The 18,042-nt window shown below is 41.2% G+C and overlaps 1 protein-coding gene across 1 annotated transcript in view; it reads left to right on the forward strand.

Annotated features, from left to right (window-relative positions):
- Positions 1 to 14,602, forward strand: part of DNHD1 (dynein heavy chain domain 1) — a 120,225-nt gene extending 105,623 nt beyond the window's left edge. The window contains exons 40-46 of the mRNA XM_074302538.1: positions 604 to 781; positions 2,429 to 2,548; positions 2,819 to 3,044; positions 3,273 to 3,364; positions 3,753 to 3,902; positions 13,007 to 14,133; positions 14,228 to 14,602. Coding sequence (XP_074158639.1) covers positions 604 to 781; positions 2,429 to 2,548; positions 2,819 to 3,044; positions 3,273 to 3,364; positions 3,753 to 3,902; positions 13,007 to 14,133; positions 14,228 to 14,578 — 2,244 coding nt within the window. The 3' untranslated portion in view covers positions 14,579 to 14,602. The remainder of the gene's footprint in view (positions 1 to 603; positions 782 to 2,428; positions 2,549 to 2,818; positions 3,045 to 3,272; positions 3,365 to 3,752; positions 3,903 to 13,006; positions 14,134 to 14,227) is intronic.
- Positions 14,603 to 18,042: the final 3,440 nt, after the last annotated feature.

Consider the following 18,042-nt stretch of genomic DNA (forward strand, 5'->3'; position numbering starts at 1 on the left):
TTCATTGACTGCTCATTTCTGGTAGCTAGTCAAATGAAGGCTCCTCATCTCCCTGAATCTGGGAGCAGAGCATTCTCCAGAAGCCCATCCTCAAGCAGACACTGGCTGAGCGTGGCTTCTGACCAATTCTTCCTCACCCTGGTACTCCTCGCACCCACCTTGCTCCCCATCGAGGGGTCAACCCTCATACAGCCAGCTCCCTCCACTGACACTTCCATAGGTGGCCCTTTCAGAGCCAGCTGAGCCAAGGACGTGTGACCCTGTGAAGTTCCAGGTATAAAAAAGTCAGAGCACCCCTTTTGGCATCAAAAAGGGGTGAGGGGTGAGTCCAAAGAAGTCTACACCTGGCCCCGAGCCTCTGCAGACAGATGGTGACCAGGAGACACTATGATTCTCACGCTGATTGCTCCCTGAAGGGCAAAGGCTGTGTAGGAGAGAAGTGTTTTTCTTTTATAGACCACCACCTTCAAAATGGCAAGGAAAGCATTCTAATTGTTTTCTCAATAAAGGCACTAGGGGTCACTAGGGCTATGAGTGCTGTATAGATTCCATATAGATTCCTAAAAGCCACTCAAGGCATGACTATCTCTTTTGGGCCAAAAGCATCTGCAGGTCATTGGACTGGGTTCCTCTCTATGGGATTCTGATCAGGCTGTGACCACAGTCCTGAGCGAAGCCATGAGAAAGGGCAACTGGGTAGTGTTGGACAACTGCCATCTGATGTCGTCTTGGTCATCTGAGCTCCTGGAACCTCTGTTGGGGATGTTAGCCGGGGCTCAGGGTAGGTGAACCTGCTGCCCCCATCTGTCCCTCACCTCCTATCTGGGCTCTCTTAGTGTCAATACACTCTCCTTGTGTCTTTGTCCTTGGCTGTGGCTTCCTCATGACTAATCTCACCTCACACGTAGAATCTGTGTCCCATCTTGTGTCTTTGCCTCTTTAGGAATGTGTGTCTCCGCTATCTTGTTGCCCTTCTTCTGCCGCTTCCTTTTGTTTGTGCCTCCCTCGTGTTTTGCATTCCTTTCATATTGTTTTCATGTATGTGTGCTTTGCTTCATATGTCAGCTACCTGCCTCCAGGTGTTTCTATTCTTATGTCTCTCTCCACTGTATCTTTGTTTCTTCCTGAATGTTTGCATCTCATTTTATGAACCTCATCTCTGTGATTTGTTGTGTGTGTGAGTTCTCCTCTCTGTGTTTCCAGTCATTGCTTCACAATGCCTCAGTCCCTCACGTCATGTTTGTCTTCCTTCATGTTCTTACACACAATGTCTTTTTCCTTTCTTGTTTTGTTTTCCACATTAATCTGTGTCTCCCTCCTAGCAGTGTTTTCCATATTTGGCCATCCCTCATGACTGTGCTTCCCACAAGTCAGCTTCCTCATGTCTGTCCTTTTATTCCTTTGTTCCCTCCCTATGTCTGCATCTTGCTCCTTGTTTCTGTGTCCTCATATTATTCTCACATCTGTCCCCTTATGCCTTTGCCGCCGCCTCCTCCTCCTCATGTTCTGTCTCTCCCCTCTGTGTCTGTGCCCTTTCCTTTTTGTTGGCAATATGGCAAAAGCAGAAGGGAAAAAAGAACACCGCCTCCGGATGCCCACATCTGCAGTGGTCCTATGTGTCAGGCCCTACACAAATGAGAATTGGGCAAAAACCAGTGAGAGGATCTAAGTGGAGATCTCATTTTAGGCATTTATTGATTGTGTAACTTTGGGCATGTCCAATGCAAGGAGTGGATGATTTAGTTTCTAAAGTCTGGGGCTTCAGATTTATGATTCTTTCATTGCTTTTTCTTTGTGTTTTCCTTGAAATTTATGTTCCTCATAAGTTTGTATCTTTCTTTTCATGTCTTTGTCCCCTCATGCTTCTATCCCCTTCATGTTTTTGTTTCTCCTCTTGTGCCCGTCTCCATGAGTACATACCCAATCTTGTCCTTCGCTGTTTCTCTTCCCTTTTGTCTGTGTCTCCCTTGTGTCTGTGTCCTCATGTTTGTGTACCCGAGTCTGTTTTCCCCTGTGTATCTTTCATCTTATATCAGTATAACTCATGTCTTTGTCCTTCCCCTGTGTCCTTATCTCCCTTACATCTGTGTCCCTGCCTTCATTTCTGTGGCCTCCTAAGCTCCCTTTATGTATATATCCACCTTTATATTTATGTTCTCATGTTTATGTACTTCTGTACATTTGTGCTATGTGTGACTTTTATTTCTCTTTTATGTATTTATTAGCCTCATATCTGTATTCCCCAATTATGTGTATGTCTTCCCATAACTGTCTATGTCCCTTGCATGCCTTTTCCCATTTATAACATAAATCTACTTCCCATATCTTCCCTCCCCTCTTATCTGTGTTCTCCTTTCTGTAGTCCACTTTACTGGTGTTCCCCATGACTTGGCCATTCTGCATCTGTTTGTATCCCATGTCTCCACAGTGACATCAGAAGTTTTGCCTCAAGTCTTGCACCAATCTGGAACTAGACACAATCTAATTATAAATAAGAATTTCCGTCTATGGCTTATTTCCTCAATTAATGCTATTGACTCCCTTCCAGGTGAGAAAGAAAACCCCTTAACCAGAATCCTAATTGAATTGGGAGAGGAGAAGAAGAGTAGGCAATTGCCCAGGAGCTAGTTCCAATGACACTACCCTGAGAGAAGGAGGGACTGCTGGCTAATGTATATTATTTGGCCGTAGTGGAGAATCATAGGTAGGGTTAGTAGTCCAGGGTTCTTTGCAGAGTAAGCATAGAAGAGTTCCCACTGAAAGTTGGTTGTCCATGGTTATGCTCTGCATCTTGCCCTCTTCCTTTCCTTGTTACTAGTGGTGGTGATACATCACTCAGTTCCTATATTCTGGGAGCAGTCACTGGAACTGGGCCACATCCTGATATGCAACCTGCATGAAAGATCTGAGCAAATCTCAAAGTGCCAGGACAGCTCCAAAATCTCAATGTCCTTAACCTTGTCTGTGCCAGTGATGTTCCTGCACAGCCTTCTGTTGTACCGGCAGCTCTATGGGCCCTGGCTGCAGGCCAAATGTGGCAAATGGTAAGTCCCCCAGCTCTGAAAGCTTTTCCTTTTCCCCAAGCCTAGGACTCCCAAACCCAGCCAAGCCTTCCTTCTACCCAGTACTTGACTGGGGAGATTCTCCCTGGGAAAGACCTTCCCTTTTTCTAAGCCTTACCATAGTGCTATTATTGACTTCTCACTGGATCTCGTCTCTTCTGCCACTATCCTCTTGACTTCAAATCCCTCTATTCCCTACTATACCAACAGGAATCAAATGGTTCTGGAACAGACTCTAAAAGTACAGGAATGGATATGGAAGAAGTTCAGCAATCATTGGGTGGCCCTGCAAGAGCTGACTGGCAAGACCTTGTCCCTTCCCCTTTTCTTGAAGCTTCATATAGCCTCTCATGAGGTTCCTCTCATCATTCCACTAATCATTTATCTTCCCTTCCTTGCCCTTTGGCTAACTGCATTTCTCCTTTCTTCTGTCTGTCCCCAGTCTCTGGCTTCCTCTGGGGTCCCTCAAGTCCCCTCTTTTTATTTTTCCCCCCTTTCTGGCTCCCATCCCACCCATTTTTGGTTTCCTTTATTTTCCCCATTCTTGATCTCTGCCTCCTTAATCCTTTTTCAGGAAATGGACCTGCAACTTGAGTATCTTCTTCCAGGTGCAGAGCCCAAAGGCCAGGCAGGGAACAGATGGGGTTGGAGTATAGGGCTTTGAAGTATGTCTATGGTTCTGTCTTCCAGGAACAATTTTTTATGGTGGCCCTGTGGCTGATCATGAAGACAAGGCTACCATATTAAGTCTTGTCAGGATCTGTCTGGACTCCAAAAGTAAACCGAAACCAGGCAGTTGTACCCCACAGAATCTGTTGGCCAGCCTTACACCATGCCCAGGTAAATAAACCTCTGCTCTGTGGGAGTAAGAGATGACCAAGTATGAACCCCTTCCCTACTGAGAAGCAGATATGTGTGTGAAGGGCCCAAACTCATCGGTGAGAAGTAGTTTTTCATCTACAGATAGAAGCATTGGTCATCTGTGTTTGGGGATGAAAGGAGTAGGAAGATGTACATGTGAGAGTGTGTGTGTATGTGGTGTATGTGAGTATCCTACTTCTACAAGTGTATGTATAATTCTGAATCATATGTGTGAGAAGAGAAGGCCCTATCCCTGATTTATGTCATACTGTGGGGGACTTCCTATTCTTGTCTGTGTGAGACCCTATTTGTATGAATGTTCTGGGGTGTGTATGTGTGCATGTGTGTGATCAAGGCTCTTTCCTTCCTTGTATGTGTGTGTATGTATGCTTAGTAGTGATGATATTCCTTTCCCTACATGTGGGAATCCATGAATATATGTATGCTCAAGAGATGGGGGGAAATGCCATCTCTCTCTCTCTTTCTGTGTATATGAAAGGAATTATGTTGTGTCCCAATGTATGTGAGATCTATGTGTGTGAGACTTTGGGGGCAGAGAAAGGGATAGGATGGGAGAAAGGTTAAAATAAGGGTAGATAGAAACTTTGTCCTTATAGGTATGTGAGAGAAGGTACTCCACAGGGGAGAGGGAAGGGGGGGTACCACTGGCCTTGTCATAATTCTGGAGGCTCCTTGGATTCATATTTTGTGTCCATCACATGACCTTTCTCTTCACTGGTTATCCTTAGCAAGACTTGTCTGTCTGTTTTTAATCTTTATTCTTTGGATCAAGATGTGGTTGACATGTTTTCTGTATTCCCCATCCCCACCCTGCCTAAATCTCTTCCTCTGGCTCTGTGTTAATAGTCAGAATTTCTTTGAGCTTATTTTGGGGAATTTCTCACGATTGATTTCTCTTCACACATCAAGGTGATATGTCTCTACTGTATAACCAACTTGAGTTCTCCTGTAGTCATGGGGTTCAGAACTTCTAATGGCTTTGCCAAATCAAGAGTTCCACATCTAGCTCTGAAAATATGTCTACTGGAAACATTTGTCATAGCTATTCTGAGCCCCTTCTTTCATTCTCCCTTTGAAATCTGAAGAGGTAACTGATGTTGAGATATAAAGGTAATGACTGATAACACTCCTCAGTAAAGAATGATTTTTCACACATTAATTATGAGATGGTTAGTTTTGAAGCATTTGAGTTGAGGTTGTGTTAGGCAGATAACTGTAGCTGCACACATATATTTGGTTCAATTTCTACTTTCCCTGATGATTCTATGTTCATAATCAAAACTGATGTCTCCTAGATAAATGGACACCCTTTAGAGATGAACCAGAGAGTAATCAAGCTCTAGAGCTCTGCTTGTCCAGGCCCACAGCTCAGCACGGATGACTGAGGTAGTAGGAGACAGTGGGATCTTCAAAGAACAATGCATGGTTCATTGCCAAGGAGGCTGCACAACCTTCTGGAATAAAAGATTTATTTTCTCAGAGCAATTAAGTTTAAAGGAAACATCAAGTTCATTTCCCCTTGAATTTTTAGCTCTAAACTTCATCTATATTTCTCAGCTTTAATTTCTGAATAATACTGGTTCACCCAGGAGTAATACCACAATCATTCTGATTAAACAAATTTCAACCTAACCTTTGGATTATGCCTACCTGGAAGAAGTCTAAGTTCTTTTGCCATCAAGAAGGATTACCTTTTCTCATACAGAAGAATTTATATACTTAACATGTTTATGCCCATTCTGTCATAGGCTAAGCTCAACACTATTACAGTAACTTATAAAACATGAGCCAACTTTTAGCTCGGCTACTCCTCCAGTTTGAAGTGGGGTAGGTCCCAAAGGCACCAAAGTTATAACATCTACAGACTCAAACTTCTAAAATAATTGTCACACTTTAAAGAACATGTGTGATCTTTTTTTTTTTTTACTAGATTTTTTAAATTAATTTTTATAACTTTTTTTTGACAGTACCATATGCATAGGTAATTTTTTTTTTACAACATTATCCCTTGTACTCCCTTCTGTTCCAATTTTTTCCCCTCCTTCTCTCCACCCCCGCCCCTAGATGGCAGGCATTCCCATTCATATTAAATATCTTATAGTATATCTTAGGTACAATATATGTGTGCAGAACTGAATTTTGTTGTTGTTGTTGTTGTTACAAAGGAAGAATTGTTTTCGGAAGGTAAAAATAATCTGGGAAGAAAAACAAAAAAAAATGCTCACAGTTTACACTCATTTCCCAGTGTTCCTTTTCTGGGTGTAGCTGATTCTGTCATCATTGATCAATTGGAATTGGATTAGCTCTTGTCTATGTTGAAGATATCCACTTCCATCAGAATACATCCTCATACAGTATTGTTGTTGAAGTGTATAATGATCTTCTGGTTCTGCTCCTTTCATTCAGCATCAGTTGATGTAAGTCTCTCCAGGCCTCTCTGTATTCCTCCTGCTGGTTATTTCTTACAGAGCAATAATATTCCATAGCCTTCATATACCACAATTTACCCAACCATTCTCCAATTGATGGACATCCATTCATCTTCCAGCTTCTAGCCGCTATGAAAAGGGCTGCCACAAACATTTTGGCACATACAGGTCCCTTTCCCTTCTTTAGTATTTCCTTGGGATATAAGCCCAATAGTATGCACAGTTTGACTTTTTGGGCATAATTCCAGATTGCTCTCCAGAATAGTTAGATTCTTTCACAACTCCACCAACAATGCATCAGTGTCCCAGTTTTCCCACATCCCCTCCAACATTCATCATTATTTGTTCCTGTCATCTTAGCCAATCTGACAGGTGTGTAATGATATCTCACAGTTGTCTTAATTTGCATTTCCCTGATCAATAGTGATTTGGAACGTTCTTTCATATGAGTGGAAATAGTTTCAATTTCATCATCTGAAAATTGTTCATATCCTTTGACCATTTATCAATTGGAGAATGGCTTGATTTCTTATAAATTAAAGTCAATTCTCTGTATATTTTGGAGATGAGGCCTTTATCAGAACCTTTAACTGTAAAAATGTTTTCCCAATTTGTTACTTACCTTCTAATCTTGTTTGCATTAGTTTTGTTTGTGCAGAAACTTTTTAGTTTGATATAATCAAAATGTTCTATTTTGTGATCAATAATCTCTAGTTCTCCCTTGGACACAAATTCCTTCCTCCTCCACAAGTCTGAGAGGTAGACTATCCAATGTTCCTCTGATTTATTTATGATCTCGTTCTTTATGCCTAAATCTTGGACCCATTTTGATCTTATCTTAGTATGTGGTGTTAAATGTGGGTCCATGCCTAGTTTCTGCCATGAACATCTGAGATCTTGAAAGCTGAAAAGTGTAACTCACCCTCACCATCCCCTAGCCTCTGTTCCCAGTTCTGCTATTTGCATTCCAAAGAAAGCAATCTCTTTCACCTGGTAGGCTTTTGACAATTTGAAGGCAAGTTATCAGCTATTCTGTCCCCAACCAGCATTTTCTTTTCTCCAGGTTAAATACCTTCATGTTTTAAAGGTCCTTTACCATATTGGCTGTAATCTTCTAGGTTCTCTCCAGTTTATTAATGTCCTTCCTAAGCTGTAGTCTTCAGAACTGATTCTCCTGGAGTCCATTATTCCATCCTTATTCCAGGAAGGAATGTCTGTCTTAGAGTCAAGGTGATTAATCAGATTGGTTGGCTCCAAGAGGAAGAGAGAAATAATAGAATAACATGGACCCTAAATCAGACCTCATGTTCAAGGGAGCAGCAAGGTTCTCTGCTCATCTTTCATCTCTGAACCAATCTTACTTGCCTGTCCTCCAACCCATATTTCCCTTTTTTAAAAAAGTTACTGATATATTTTTACATGACCTTAATTTCAGAATATATTCATCTCCTTCCATCTCCTAATCCCCAATAGCTACTCCTTACAACTTACAGTATATCAGAAAGACAAAATAAAATAGTCTGCCTTCAAGGAGCTTATATGCAATCATGGGAAATATATATGGCTGGATATATAAATTCAAAGTAATTTAGAGGGGGTGGTTTTTTTCACTGGAGAAATAAGGAAAGGCTTCTTATAGAAGATGCCATTTGAGATAAGTTATAATCCAAAATAATTCCAAAAATCTCAGGAAGGAGAATGCTATCCATATCTTGAGATAGAATTATGGAGTGTGAATGCAGATCAAAGCATACTGTTTTCATTTTTTTGTGTTTTTTTTTGTGGCTCTTCCCTTTTGTTTCTTCTTTCACAACATGAACTAATACAGAAATATGTTAACATGATTGTACGTATATATGATTAGTTATTATCTTAGAGAGGGATTATGGAGGGGAAGAAGAAAAGACTTGGAAGTCAAAATCTTATAAAAATGAATGTATAAAACTGAAAAAAGATGCTATTTGAGTCCAGTTTTGGAGCGGACCTAAAAGACAAAAACAAGGAAGGAATATATTTGAGGCTTGGAGAAAACCGCAAAAGCACAAGGACGAGATAGAGGTGTGAAGGACAGTAAAAAGCCCAGCTGGCTGGATCATTAAGTTTGTGAAGAGAAGTAATATATAATAAGCCGGAAAAGAAGGTTAGGGACCAAGTTGTAAAGGGCTTTAATGCCAAACAGGAGATGCGATATTTAATCTTAAACATAATAGTGAACTATTAGAAACTGCTGAGTAAATGAGTAACATGTTTCCTTATTTATAAAATGAGGAGTTTGGACTAGATGCCTTCTAAGGTGTCAGCTGTGACTAACAAATGATGGCAACCTGGAAAGAAGCTCTAGACAAAGGGCTTTCTTCTTAGGCCTTAGCACATTGGCCTGAGTCTTGGGTACACACCTTCTAATTAGTTGCTTCTTAAAATCTTTTGCTTTTCTCCTGTCCTTAGGAGAGAAGTGTTTAAGATATCTGTCTTGATTCATTCAGTCACTAGGTAAAAGGCACATTGTGGATTTTTATCTTCTCCATCAAGCAACTTATCTCCAGTGTCGACACCAACTGCCTGGTTATTTCCCAAGGATTACTACATCTAGACCACAACCATTCTTCCATTCACTACTTGGGTATTCCCCAAGTCACCATAACAAGTGCAAAATCGAAATATTTTCCCCAAAAAACACTCCTCTTCAACTGCTTATTTCTATCATTCTTGTTATTTGGGTTTAAAATGTTGGGAGTCATTACTGATTCTTTCCCTTTTTCATATCCCACATCCAATTAGTTGTCAAGTAGTCACTTCTACTTTCACTGCATCTCTCAACCATCCCTTTCTCTCCCCTCATTTTCCAATCCCAGGTTAGTCCTCATCAATTCTTATCTATATTATTGCAATATTTTTCTGGATTACTCTTTCCACTCCCCTTCTCTTCCTTCTCTAATTCATTCTCCACAGTGATTCCTAAAAAAAAAAATCTGACCATTTCACTCATTTTGTGGAAAATTCTCCTGTGGCTCTCTATTGCTTCTAAGATAAAATACAAATTCTTCACCTTGACATTTAAAGTTCTCTGCAATATATAATTTTCATTGAACTGTTTTTTTTTTGTTTGTTTGTTTGTTTTTTTACTGCTCATAGCATTCTATCTCCTATCTCCATCCATACCTTCCCACTGGTGACCCCCTATTTCTGAAATACACTTTTTGCTTATATTGAATCATGTACTCCATGTTTCCTTCAAAGAACAGATGAGATATTACTATCTACACAAAGCTTTTCCTGATTTATCAGGTTGCTCTCCTCCCTCTCAAAATGCCATTGTAGCGCTTTGCACATACGCATTGTTGTGTCATATTGCTCCAGTAAGCTCTTTTCAGCAGGGACTATTTTATACTTGCCTTTGTGTCCCTAGAAACTGGGTGCATGCATGACACTGAAGTCAAAGAGAAGAAAGGTTTAGCCTGAAGAGAATTAGAGGAAGTTAATGCTGGCTGTCTTCCCATATTTGATTTGTTCTGTTGGGCTCCAGGTGCCAGAACAAGTTGAAAATTCTCATGCAGCATAATAGTGGAGGGAGGAGCACAGTTTTTATTTGGATGGTGGAAGGACCTGCTTCTCTCATCAGTCCTGGGATCTAGATAACTTCTTTAGCTTCATTCATCACATTGAAAAATCCCCATTTCCTCTCAGATCTAGGCAAAAGTACAAATCACTGGGATTTAATATCAGTAACAAGGAATACAGATAATGCATTTAGAATAGCATTGTGTAATCAAGGGAATATCTAAGCAATAACATTACCAGCATCTGTGGCTCCAAGTGAATAGCCGAAACCTCAGGGAATGGAAAGTTCATTCTTTCCCAGCCCTGAGGTCTGCTCCTGGCAAGACAGGGAAAGCATGGTGAAGAGAATAGTTTGACTACTATCCGGGGAGTTTGGTGAGCTAAAACTCAATAGGGGTCAATAGCATAATATGGTAGCCAAAAGAATTAATGGAATCATAGGCTATCTTAAGAGAGGCTGAACTTCAAGTAGTAACAAGGAAGTAAGTCTTTGGTATCCTCTGCCCTCACCAGATCACATTTGGAAAATTGTGTTCCAGTTTGGGAAGAATATTGATAAGCTAGAGAATGTCCAGACAAGGGCAACCAGGTTGGGGAAGGGACTTGAGTCCATGCCACATGAAAATAAGTTGAAGTAATTGGGGAATATTTAGCCTGAAAGAAAATAAGACTTAGGGAGGATATGATAGTTGTATTTACACTCCTTAGTTATAAGAGAAGCATATGGAAAGACTCTCATATGAAAAAGAAATTATATTGGGCTTTTGGTCTCAAAGGGATGAACTGGGAACAATGGGTGGAAATTGCAAAGAACCAAATTTAGATTTGATGTCTGGGAAAACTTCCTAGTAATTAGAGCTATCCAAAAGAGTAATGGAGCTAACAGGTTTCCCTTCACTGGAAATTTCAAGCGGAGGTTTAATGACTACATACTGAATATATAACAGTGTGATGATTTTTCAGATATAGGTTGAACTATTGAGGTTCCTTCAATCTCTGTGATTCTGCGCTGTTTTGAATCCCTCTGGTCCCAAAGTGTCTTGGATCTTAAATTTAATCAGTCAATATATACATAATTACAAGGTAGAGCAAAATTTCTTAACAACTGACAATGTCCCAAATTACAGAGGGCTACCTCTTCTCTGGAGGTCTTAAAATAGAAGATTCTCAGTGATGTAGAGAGGATTCCTACAAAGCACCAAGGGTACCTTGCTCAAATGTGGGACAAATTATACCCCAGGATTAAGATTTGGTCCTAGCTCCATTTTGGCCTTAACCCTATCAGTGACAGAGACTATGGCAGTATATGGCACGAAACTACCATTAGAACTAGACAGGATTGGGAACCTTCAGATCTACCTTATAAAGTTGTTGTTAGAGCTAAACTAGAAAAATATATATAAAGTGTTTGCAACCTTTAAAGTGCTATCTAAATCTTAGTTACTACTATTTTAAAATAGTATTTTACTTTTCTAATTGCATGTAAAGACAATTTTTAAAAATTAATTTAAAAAGGTTTTGAGTTCCAAATTCTCTCTCCCTCCTGTTCCCCTCCTTAAGGTAGTAAGCATTTGATATAGATTATATATGTGCAATCATATAAAACTTATTTCCATATTAGTCATGCTGTGAAAAGAGAAACAGACCAAAAGAAACACATACACACACAAATACTATGCTCTGATCTGCATTTAGATTCCATCAGTTCATTATTAGTCCTTTTGGAATTGTCTTGGATCACTGTTTTACTGAGAATAGCTAAGTCAGTCATAGTTGATCATTGCCCAATATTGTTGTCACCATGTATCTTCTGATTTTGCTCACTTCATTTTATATAAGTCTTTCTAGGTTTTTCTGAAATCTGCCAGCTTGTCATTTCTTATATACTTATAGAATATAGTATACCATATACTTATAATAATATAATATAATAATAATAATATAATATAGTATACTACTTATACCACAACTTATTCAGCCATTCCCCAACTGAAGGGCATCCCCCCTCAATTTCTAATTCTTTGACACCACAAAAAATCCTACAAATCTAACTAGAGCAGGGTCCTGACTACCCTCAAGAGAGGGAGGCCACTTTGTCTTAGCCAAGTAGAACTGAGATGGGTAACAGGGGACGTTGAAGAGACGAAGTTGGAAGCAAGAAGAAAGAATAGTGGGAAAGTCTCCATTCCCAGCATTTATCATAAGACAGTGGAGTAACTCAGCCAGGAAAGAATCCACCCCCAGAAGTTAGCAAGCCATGATTTTGGGAGTCCTGCAGTATCAGAGTCACAGATTACTCCCTTCTCACTTTTCCCTACATGTGTGTTCCTCATACTTGATTCTTATTAAACCTGCTCCACCTATTTTATGGTAAGGGCTTCAGCTTTGTGGGAGAAATGGAGAAGTTACTAAATGTCTTTGGTTTGAAGTAGTTGAATTTAGTAACAGAGAAGAACACATCAGTGGAGACTTGAGAGCCATAATTTTAAGTTAAAAAACCCCCACAGTACCTTGAGTCTGGGGTAGCTATTTTGTGTTGACTTTCAATCCTTGAGATTGTGTGTGTGTGTGTGTGTGTGCGCGCGCGCGTGTGACAGAGACAGAAAGCAAAAAGATAGAAGAAAAAACAGAGAAACAAAGAGAGACATGAAAAGAGAGGAGATGGGGGGAAATGAAGAGGGGGTTAAGATGGAGACAGACACAGAGAAGGGGAGAGATGGGGGGCGAAAGGGCAGTCGGCCCTCTGTATGTACGTGGGAAGAGGGTCTTTCTTTATATATTCTGTGTATATATATATATATATATATATGTATATATATATATATATATATATATATATATATATATATATATATATATATATATATACATATATATATATATATATATATGTACCTCCCTGAATATAGAAAAAGGCAAGTTTGGATATTTGTATGTATACTTTTCCTCTGCATGCATCCTTGTGTCTCTTGTGTGAGAGGCCCTGGATCTGTGGGAGAAAACCCTTCCCTTGAACATGTCGGGTCTAGAGCATCTCATTCTTCTTACCTTTCTGATCTCACCTCAACTTACTAGGTATGTCAGAGCTGGAGGCATCCTCGGCGGTGGAGGCCCAAGCACACCTGATAGCCTTACGCTCTGAGCCTCGCTGCTATGGAGTCAGTGAAGGGCCTCAGGCCTGGCTAGTAAAGAAGAAGAGTCGGGCCCTGTGGGCATCTCTACGCAAGGCCCAAAACTCCTGGGAGCCCTCAGGACTGCCTAATGCCCAAATGCAGGGACTTCATCAAGTGGAGTATCGCCTGAAGTGTCGAGTGTCCCAGGCTATCCGGAGACTGAAAGCACTGCAGGCCATGCTGACCTTAAGTTCTCCTAGCCAGCCTTTTGGCTGGAGCTCCTTCAAAGGGTTGCAAACCTTGGAGGGCTTCTTAAAGGAGGAGGCTACAACATTAAGTTTGCTGTTGCTCGAGCTCCATGGTGACCTGAGCTGCCTGGAGAGCCAGCTGGCGGGGGCCCTTCCTTGTTCCTCCCCACGATGTGAAAAGGTGGCCACAGCTCTGTGGGCCGGCCGGCTGCCTCCTCCCTGGCGGCGTCACATGTCTGCTGGGCCCCAGCCACCCTGGCTCTGGCTGCACCAGCTGTGGCACCGGGGCCAGCTGCTAACCAGATACTTAAATCTATGTGCACAGCTAGATCTGGGGAGGTTTGAGCATCAGAATCGCTCATTTCACCTGTCTGCTTTCCATCACCCCAGAGGGTTATTCCTGGCTATTCGCTGGGAGGCTAGCCACAACTGGATTAGCCCCTACAACACTCTAAGTTTAAGGTTGAGTAGGCTCTCTGGCCGTGGCCATCCGTCCCCATCCTGCCCTGCCTCCTACCCTGGGGCCCACCCTCACTTCCAGCTTAAACCCAGTTTTGTCGCCTCCTCCCGTGGCTCAGCCCTAAGACAGGATCATAGCAGACCCAGATCTGTCCAGCACAGTCATGATCCTGACCTCCCGAGAGGCTCTGAAGCTGGCCTTGGACCCAATTTCAATCGAGCCTCTACATACAGACATAGCATCCACAGCCGATTTGGGAGCACTGTCATCAGCCCCAGGTCCAATGTGGGCCACTTCCTCGGTACCAATTTTGTCTTTGGTCATAATTTCAACATTGGCATACCTCGACAAGGGATCCAAGGAATCAGCCTTCACTTTCGGGTAGGTATTCCTGTCCCTTCTCCTCTTCAACCCATAAGCCTGATTCTTCCCGTGCCCTTCCCTGATGCTTCCTAGGCCATAATTGTATCCCTAGGTGGAATGTGGACCCACACCTTCAGCTTCTGAGGATGGCCTTCTAATAATGGGACTGCTTCTCCATCATGCCGAATGGAATTCTGAGGCCATGGCCCTGCAAGATGGGCACTCGGGCAAGCCCAGCCCTCTGCCCCCTGTTAGTGTCAATCCTCATTTCATTAACCAAGAGCCCCCCTTGCCTTTCTCTCCTCTGCCTTTCTATCACTGTCCTGTCTACCTGGGAGGACTCCTGGGCCACTCACAGCTTGACAGTGCCCACCTCTTGTTCCACCTGCCACTGCCCACCAAACTGTGTCCTGACATCTGTGTTCAGCGCAGGGTATATGTGTGTAGTCCACCCCTGACTTGAGCAAATATCTGAATAAAGGATGGAAATGGCTAAAGGCGTGGGGTGTTGTAATGTCCATGCTAGCTCTCTGGAGGGTCTCTGGATGGGCTTTGGTCTTTAGGTGGAGAAGTGATGAAAGCAGGAGAGCCACCACGAGGCTGGTAAAGGATGAAGTCCTGAATCTTCTCTGTGTCTGTGTCTGAGATTTTTCTGTGTCTCCCAGCCCTTAAATACCTAAGTACGATTACATCACCACAGCACACTGAGCATGCTCCAACTGCCCATTGCATCACTATCACAAGTATATGTTTAGAGAATCATCTGAGTAGGTGCTTTTAACTAAGCACCCAGCTGTTCTTGATTCAAACACACCTTTTCAGAGTTTCTGCTGGCTACATCTCCCACCTTCTTTTGTTTTAGAACACAGGTGATCACACCCTCCCTGACTTCTCAGGAAGAGAGGTGAAAACACCAAAGAGAAATGGGGAGTCAAACCAGATATTGTTAGACAGTTTCTGAAGGGTCTCAATTGAAACAGGTATAAATAAATACATTAGCATGGGAGGTATTATGCAAGCATGTAGTAATATAACACAGGCTAGTAGTGATGTAACAAACAAATCAACATAATGTTTCAACAATATGAATATACATGTCCAAAAGTCCTAAAAGGAAGTTATGTAAGTAACAATCACACCTACACCTCCTTTAGCAACCAAGAGATCGTCCAAAACCAATCTATTGTTCATTACTTCATGTATCAGGAAATCCAATGATTTCCTGCAGATTTTGAAGTCCAATTTTTGATGTTAATGAGTAAATTGCCATACACTTTGGGTGTTAACAGCCATGCTTTTTCAGTGGCACTTGTAGTCAGACACGGAACCATCCGATGTTTCTTGGGTCTTCGTTTCAAGGGTCTGCTCCGTCTCTCTCTGATGGACAAAGCTAATACGGCTCATTGGCACCCATCTGATTCCTCCTCTATATGGGGAGATACAAGCAAACCCTCTCCCCAAGAAGTTAACCTATCTGGTCCCTTCCATTTACCACTTTATGGGCCTCTCCACATCACCTGGTGATTATCTAAAGACAGTGGGCCTGCTGGCACAGGACACTGCCCTTCTGGTGGTTTTATAACCTGTCTGCCGGAGCCAGTGCATCTTTGTCAAAAATCAAGAAGTTAATAGTATAAAGAGCTAAATTTAGAAGTTCTCTAGGGTTACCTGTGGCTCCTTTTGTGGAGGAGAGCTTTAATGTCTCCATTTTTCCTCTCCACAATTGCCTGTTCTTGAGGATTGAAAGGTATGCCAGTGGTATATAAAATCTTATACTGTGCACAAAAGTGTGCTAAATGTTTAGATGTATATGCAGGTCCATTGTTTTTATTGCTTGTGGCACACCCATAATTGCAAAAGCTTGTATAAGGAATTCAGTGACCCCTCAGGCTGTCTCTTTTGCTGCTGGTATTACAAAAGTGAATCCTGAAAAGGTGTCTACTACAACATGGATAATAGATAGACGACCAAAAGATTTATAATGGGTCACATCCATTTGCCAAATTTCATTGGGTCTCAAACCACGAGGGTTCTTCCCTGGAGGAAGTGTAGGAGCATGGAAAGGAAGGCAGCTGTACAGGCTTTTACTATGCTCCTAGCTTCCTCTTTTGTTATCTCAAATTGCAGACATAAACCTGATGATATTTAGAATGAGATTCTTGGGCTTCTTGAAATAAAGGCATATTGGCCAACATGGTTAGAAGGCTATCTGCCTTTGAATTTCCATAAAAAATAAGTTTCTGGAAGTCCACTATGAGAGAGGACATATAAGATATAAATCTTATGTGGATGCTTTCTCACTTGCTCTTGAAATTCCTTAAAGAGCTAATATATATTAGAGGCTACAAATTTTATTTGGGCTGTGGCAATTCTTTGTACCACACCTACTGAATAGGCTGAATCAGATATATTAATGTCTCCCGGATAATAAGTAAGAGCTAGAATGATTGCATACAATTCATTCTGCTGAGTGGCTGAAAAGGAGTTCTGACTACTCTCTTTATAGTTAATCACAAAAGCACAAATATTATGTTTGGATGCATCTGTAAAGATAGTTGGTCATTTAAGAGGAACCTTAGAAACCTTTTCTTCAAAATTCCATCGCCAATTATGAATAGCCAGGTTATCTTTAATAGAGACCTGTGTGTAAAATTTGGAGCCATGGCTAATAAAATTTGCTACTCTGGGATGATTTTACAGCACCCATTAACTTGTGCATTAGTATAAAAGATGTTTATCTTGTGAGGCCTTATCCCAGATAATTTTACTGCTCACTTAATGGCCTTTAATAAAACTGTAGCCACAAGCACTGGATAAGGAGTAAGGCTTTGTTCTGGTCATGCTGGAAGGGTCACCCGCTCTATCACACTGTCTCCTAGGTAAAAAACTGCTATGGGTGCCTCTCTTGTAGCTGATATTTCCAAGATTTTTTAATACCTCAACCACATTGCATAAAGCCAGTTCAACTTCTTTCAAAGCCTCTTGAGCTTCTTTTATAAGCTGACATGATGAGTTTAAAGCATTGTCTCCCCTTAAAATATTGTAACTAGTTGTAATTGGATAGTTAAGCCTAGCACGGGACGCATCCATTGGATATCTCCTATCCATTTCTGAAAGTCATTTAAGGTGTTTATCTCCTTTGTTCTTAAGGAAAGTTTTTGTACTGTAAGCACCTTAGGATATACTTCATATCCTAAATATTGAAAAGGAGCATGTCTTTGAATTTTTTCTGGAGCTATGTGCAATTTGTAGTTCCTTACTATTTCTATGGTCTTTTGTAGACGTGCTTCTAACATTTGTTCCTCAGGTGCACATCCCAAAATATCATGCATGTAATGTAATAACATTACTTTTGGAAATGCTTTTCTTACTGGAGTAAGAGCAGCAGCAACATACATTTGACACACATAGTAGGGCTATTTTTCATTCCCTGTGGCAAAACTGTCCATTCATATCTTTTATAAGGCTCAGCTAAATTAACGCTGGGCACTGAAAAGGCAAATCTTTTCATTTCCTCCTTATCTAGAGGGATAGAATGGAAACAATTCTTTATGTCTATAACCCAAACAGGCCATTCTTTAGGCAACTGAGTAGGAGATAGAAGTCCAGGCTGAAGAGTTCCCATAGTTTCCATCTGTTCATTTACTTTTTTAAAATCAGTCAACATCCTCCATTTTCCAGAATTCTTTCTCACAACAAATACTGGGGGATTCCAAGGACTTAGAGAAGGTTGTAAGTGTCCTTGGTCAAGTTGCTCCTGTACTATATCTAATAAGGTCTGAATTTTATTGCTATCTAAGGGCCACTGTTCTTATCCACACGGGTGTATCAGTTTTCCATTGGACAGAAACAGGTGAAAGTGTTTGCAGGCCTTCAACAGCAGCCCTGCCTAAAAAACCAAAGTACTCATTTTTAATCCTAATTGTT

The sequence above is a fragment of the Sminthopsis crassicaudata genome, chromosome 3, assembly GCF_048593235.1.
Source record: "Sminthopsis crassicaudata isolate SCR6 chromosome 3, ASM4859323v1, whole genome shotgun sequence".
Lineage (NCBI taxonomy): Eukaryota > Metazoa > Chordata > Mammalia > Dasyuromorphia > Dasyuridae > Sminthopsis > Sminthopsis crassicaudata.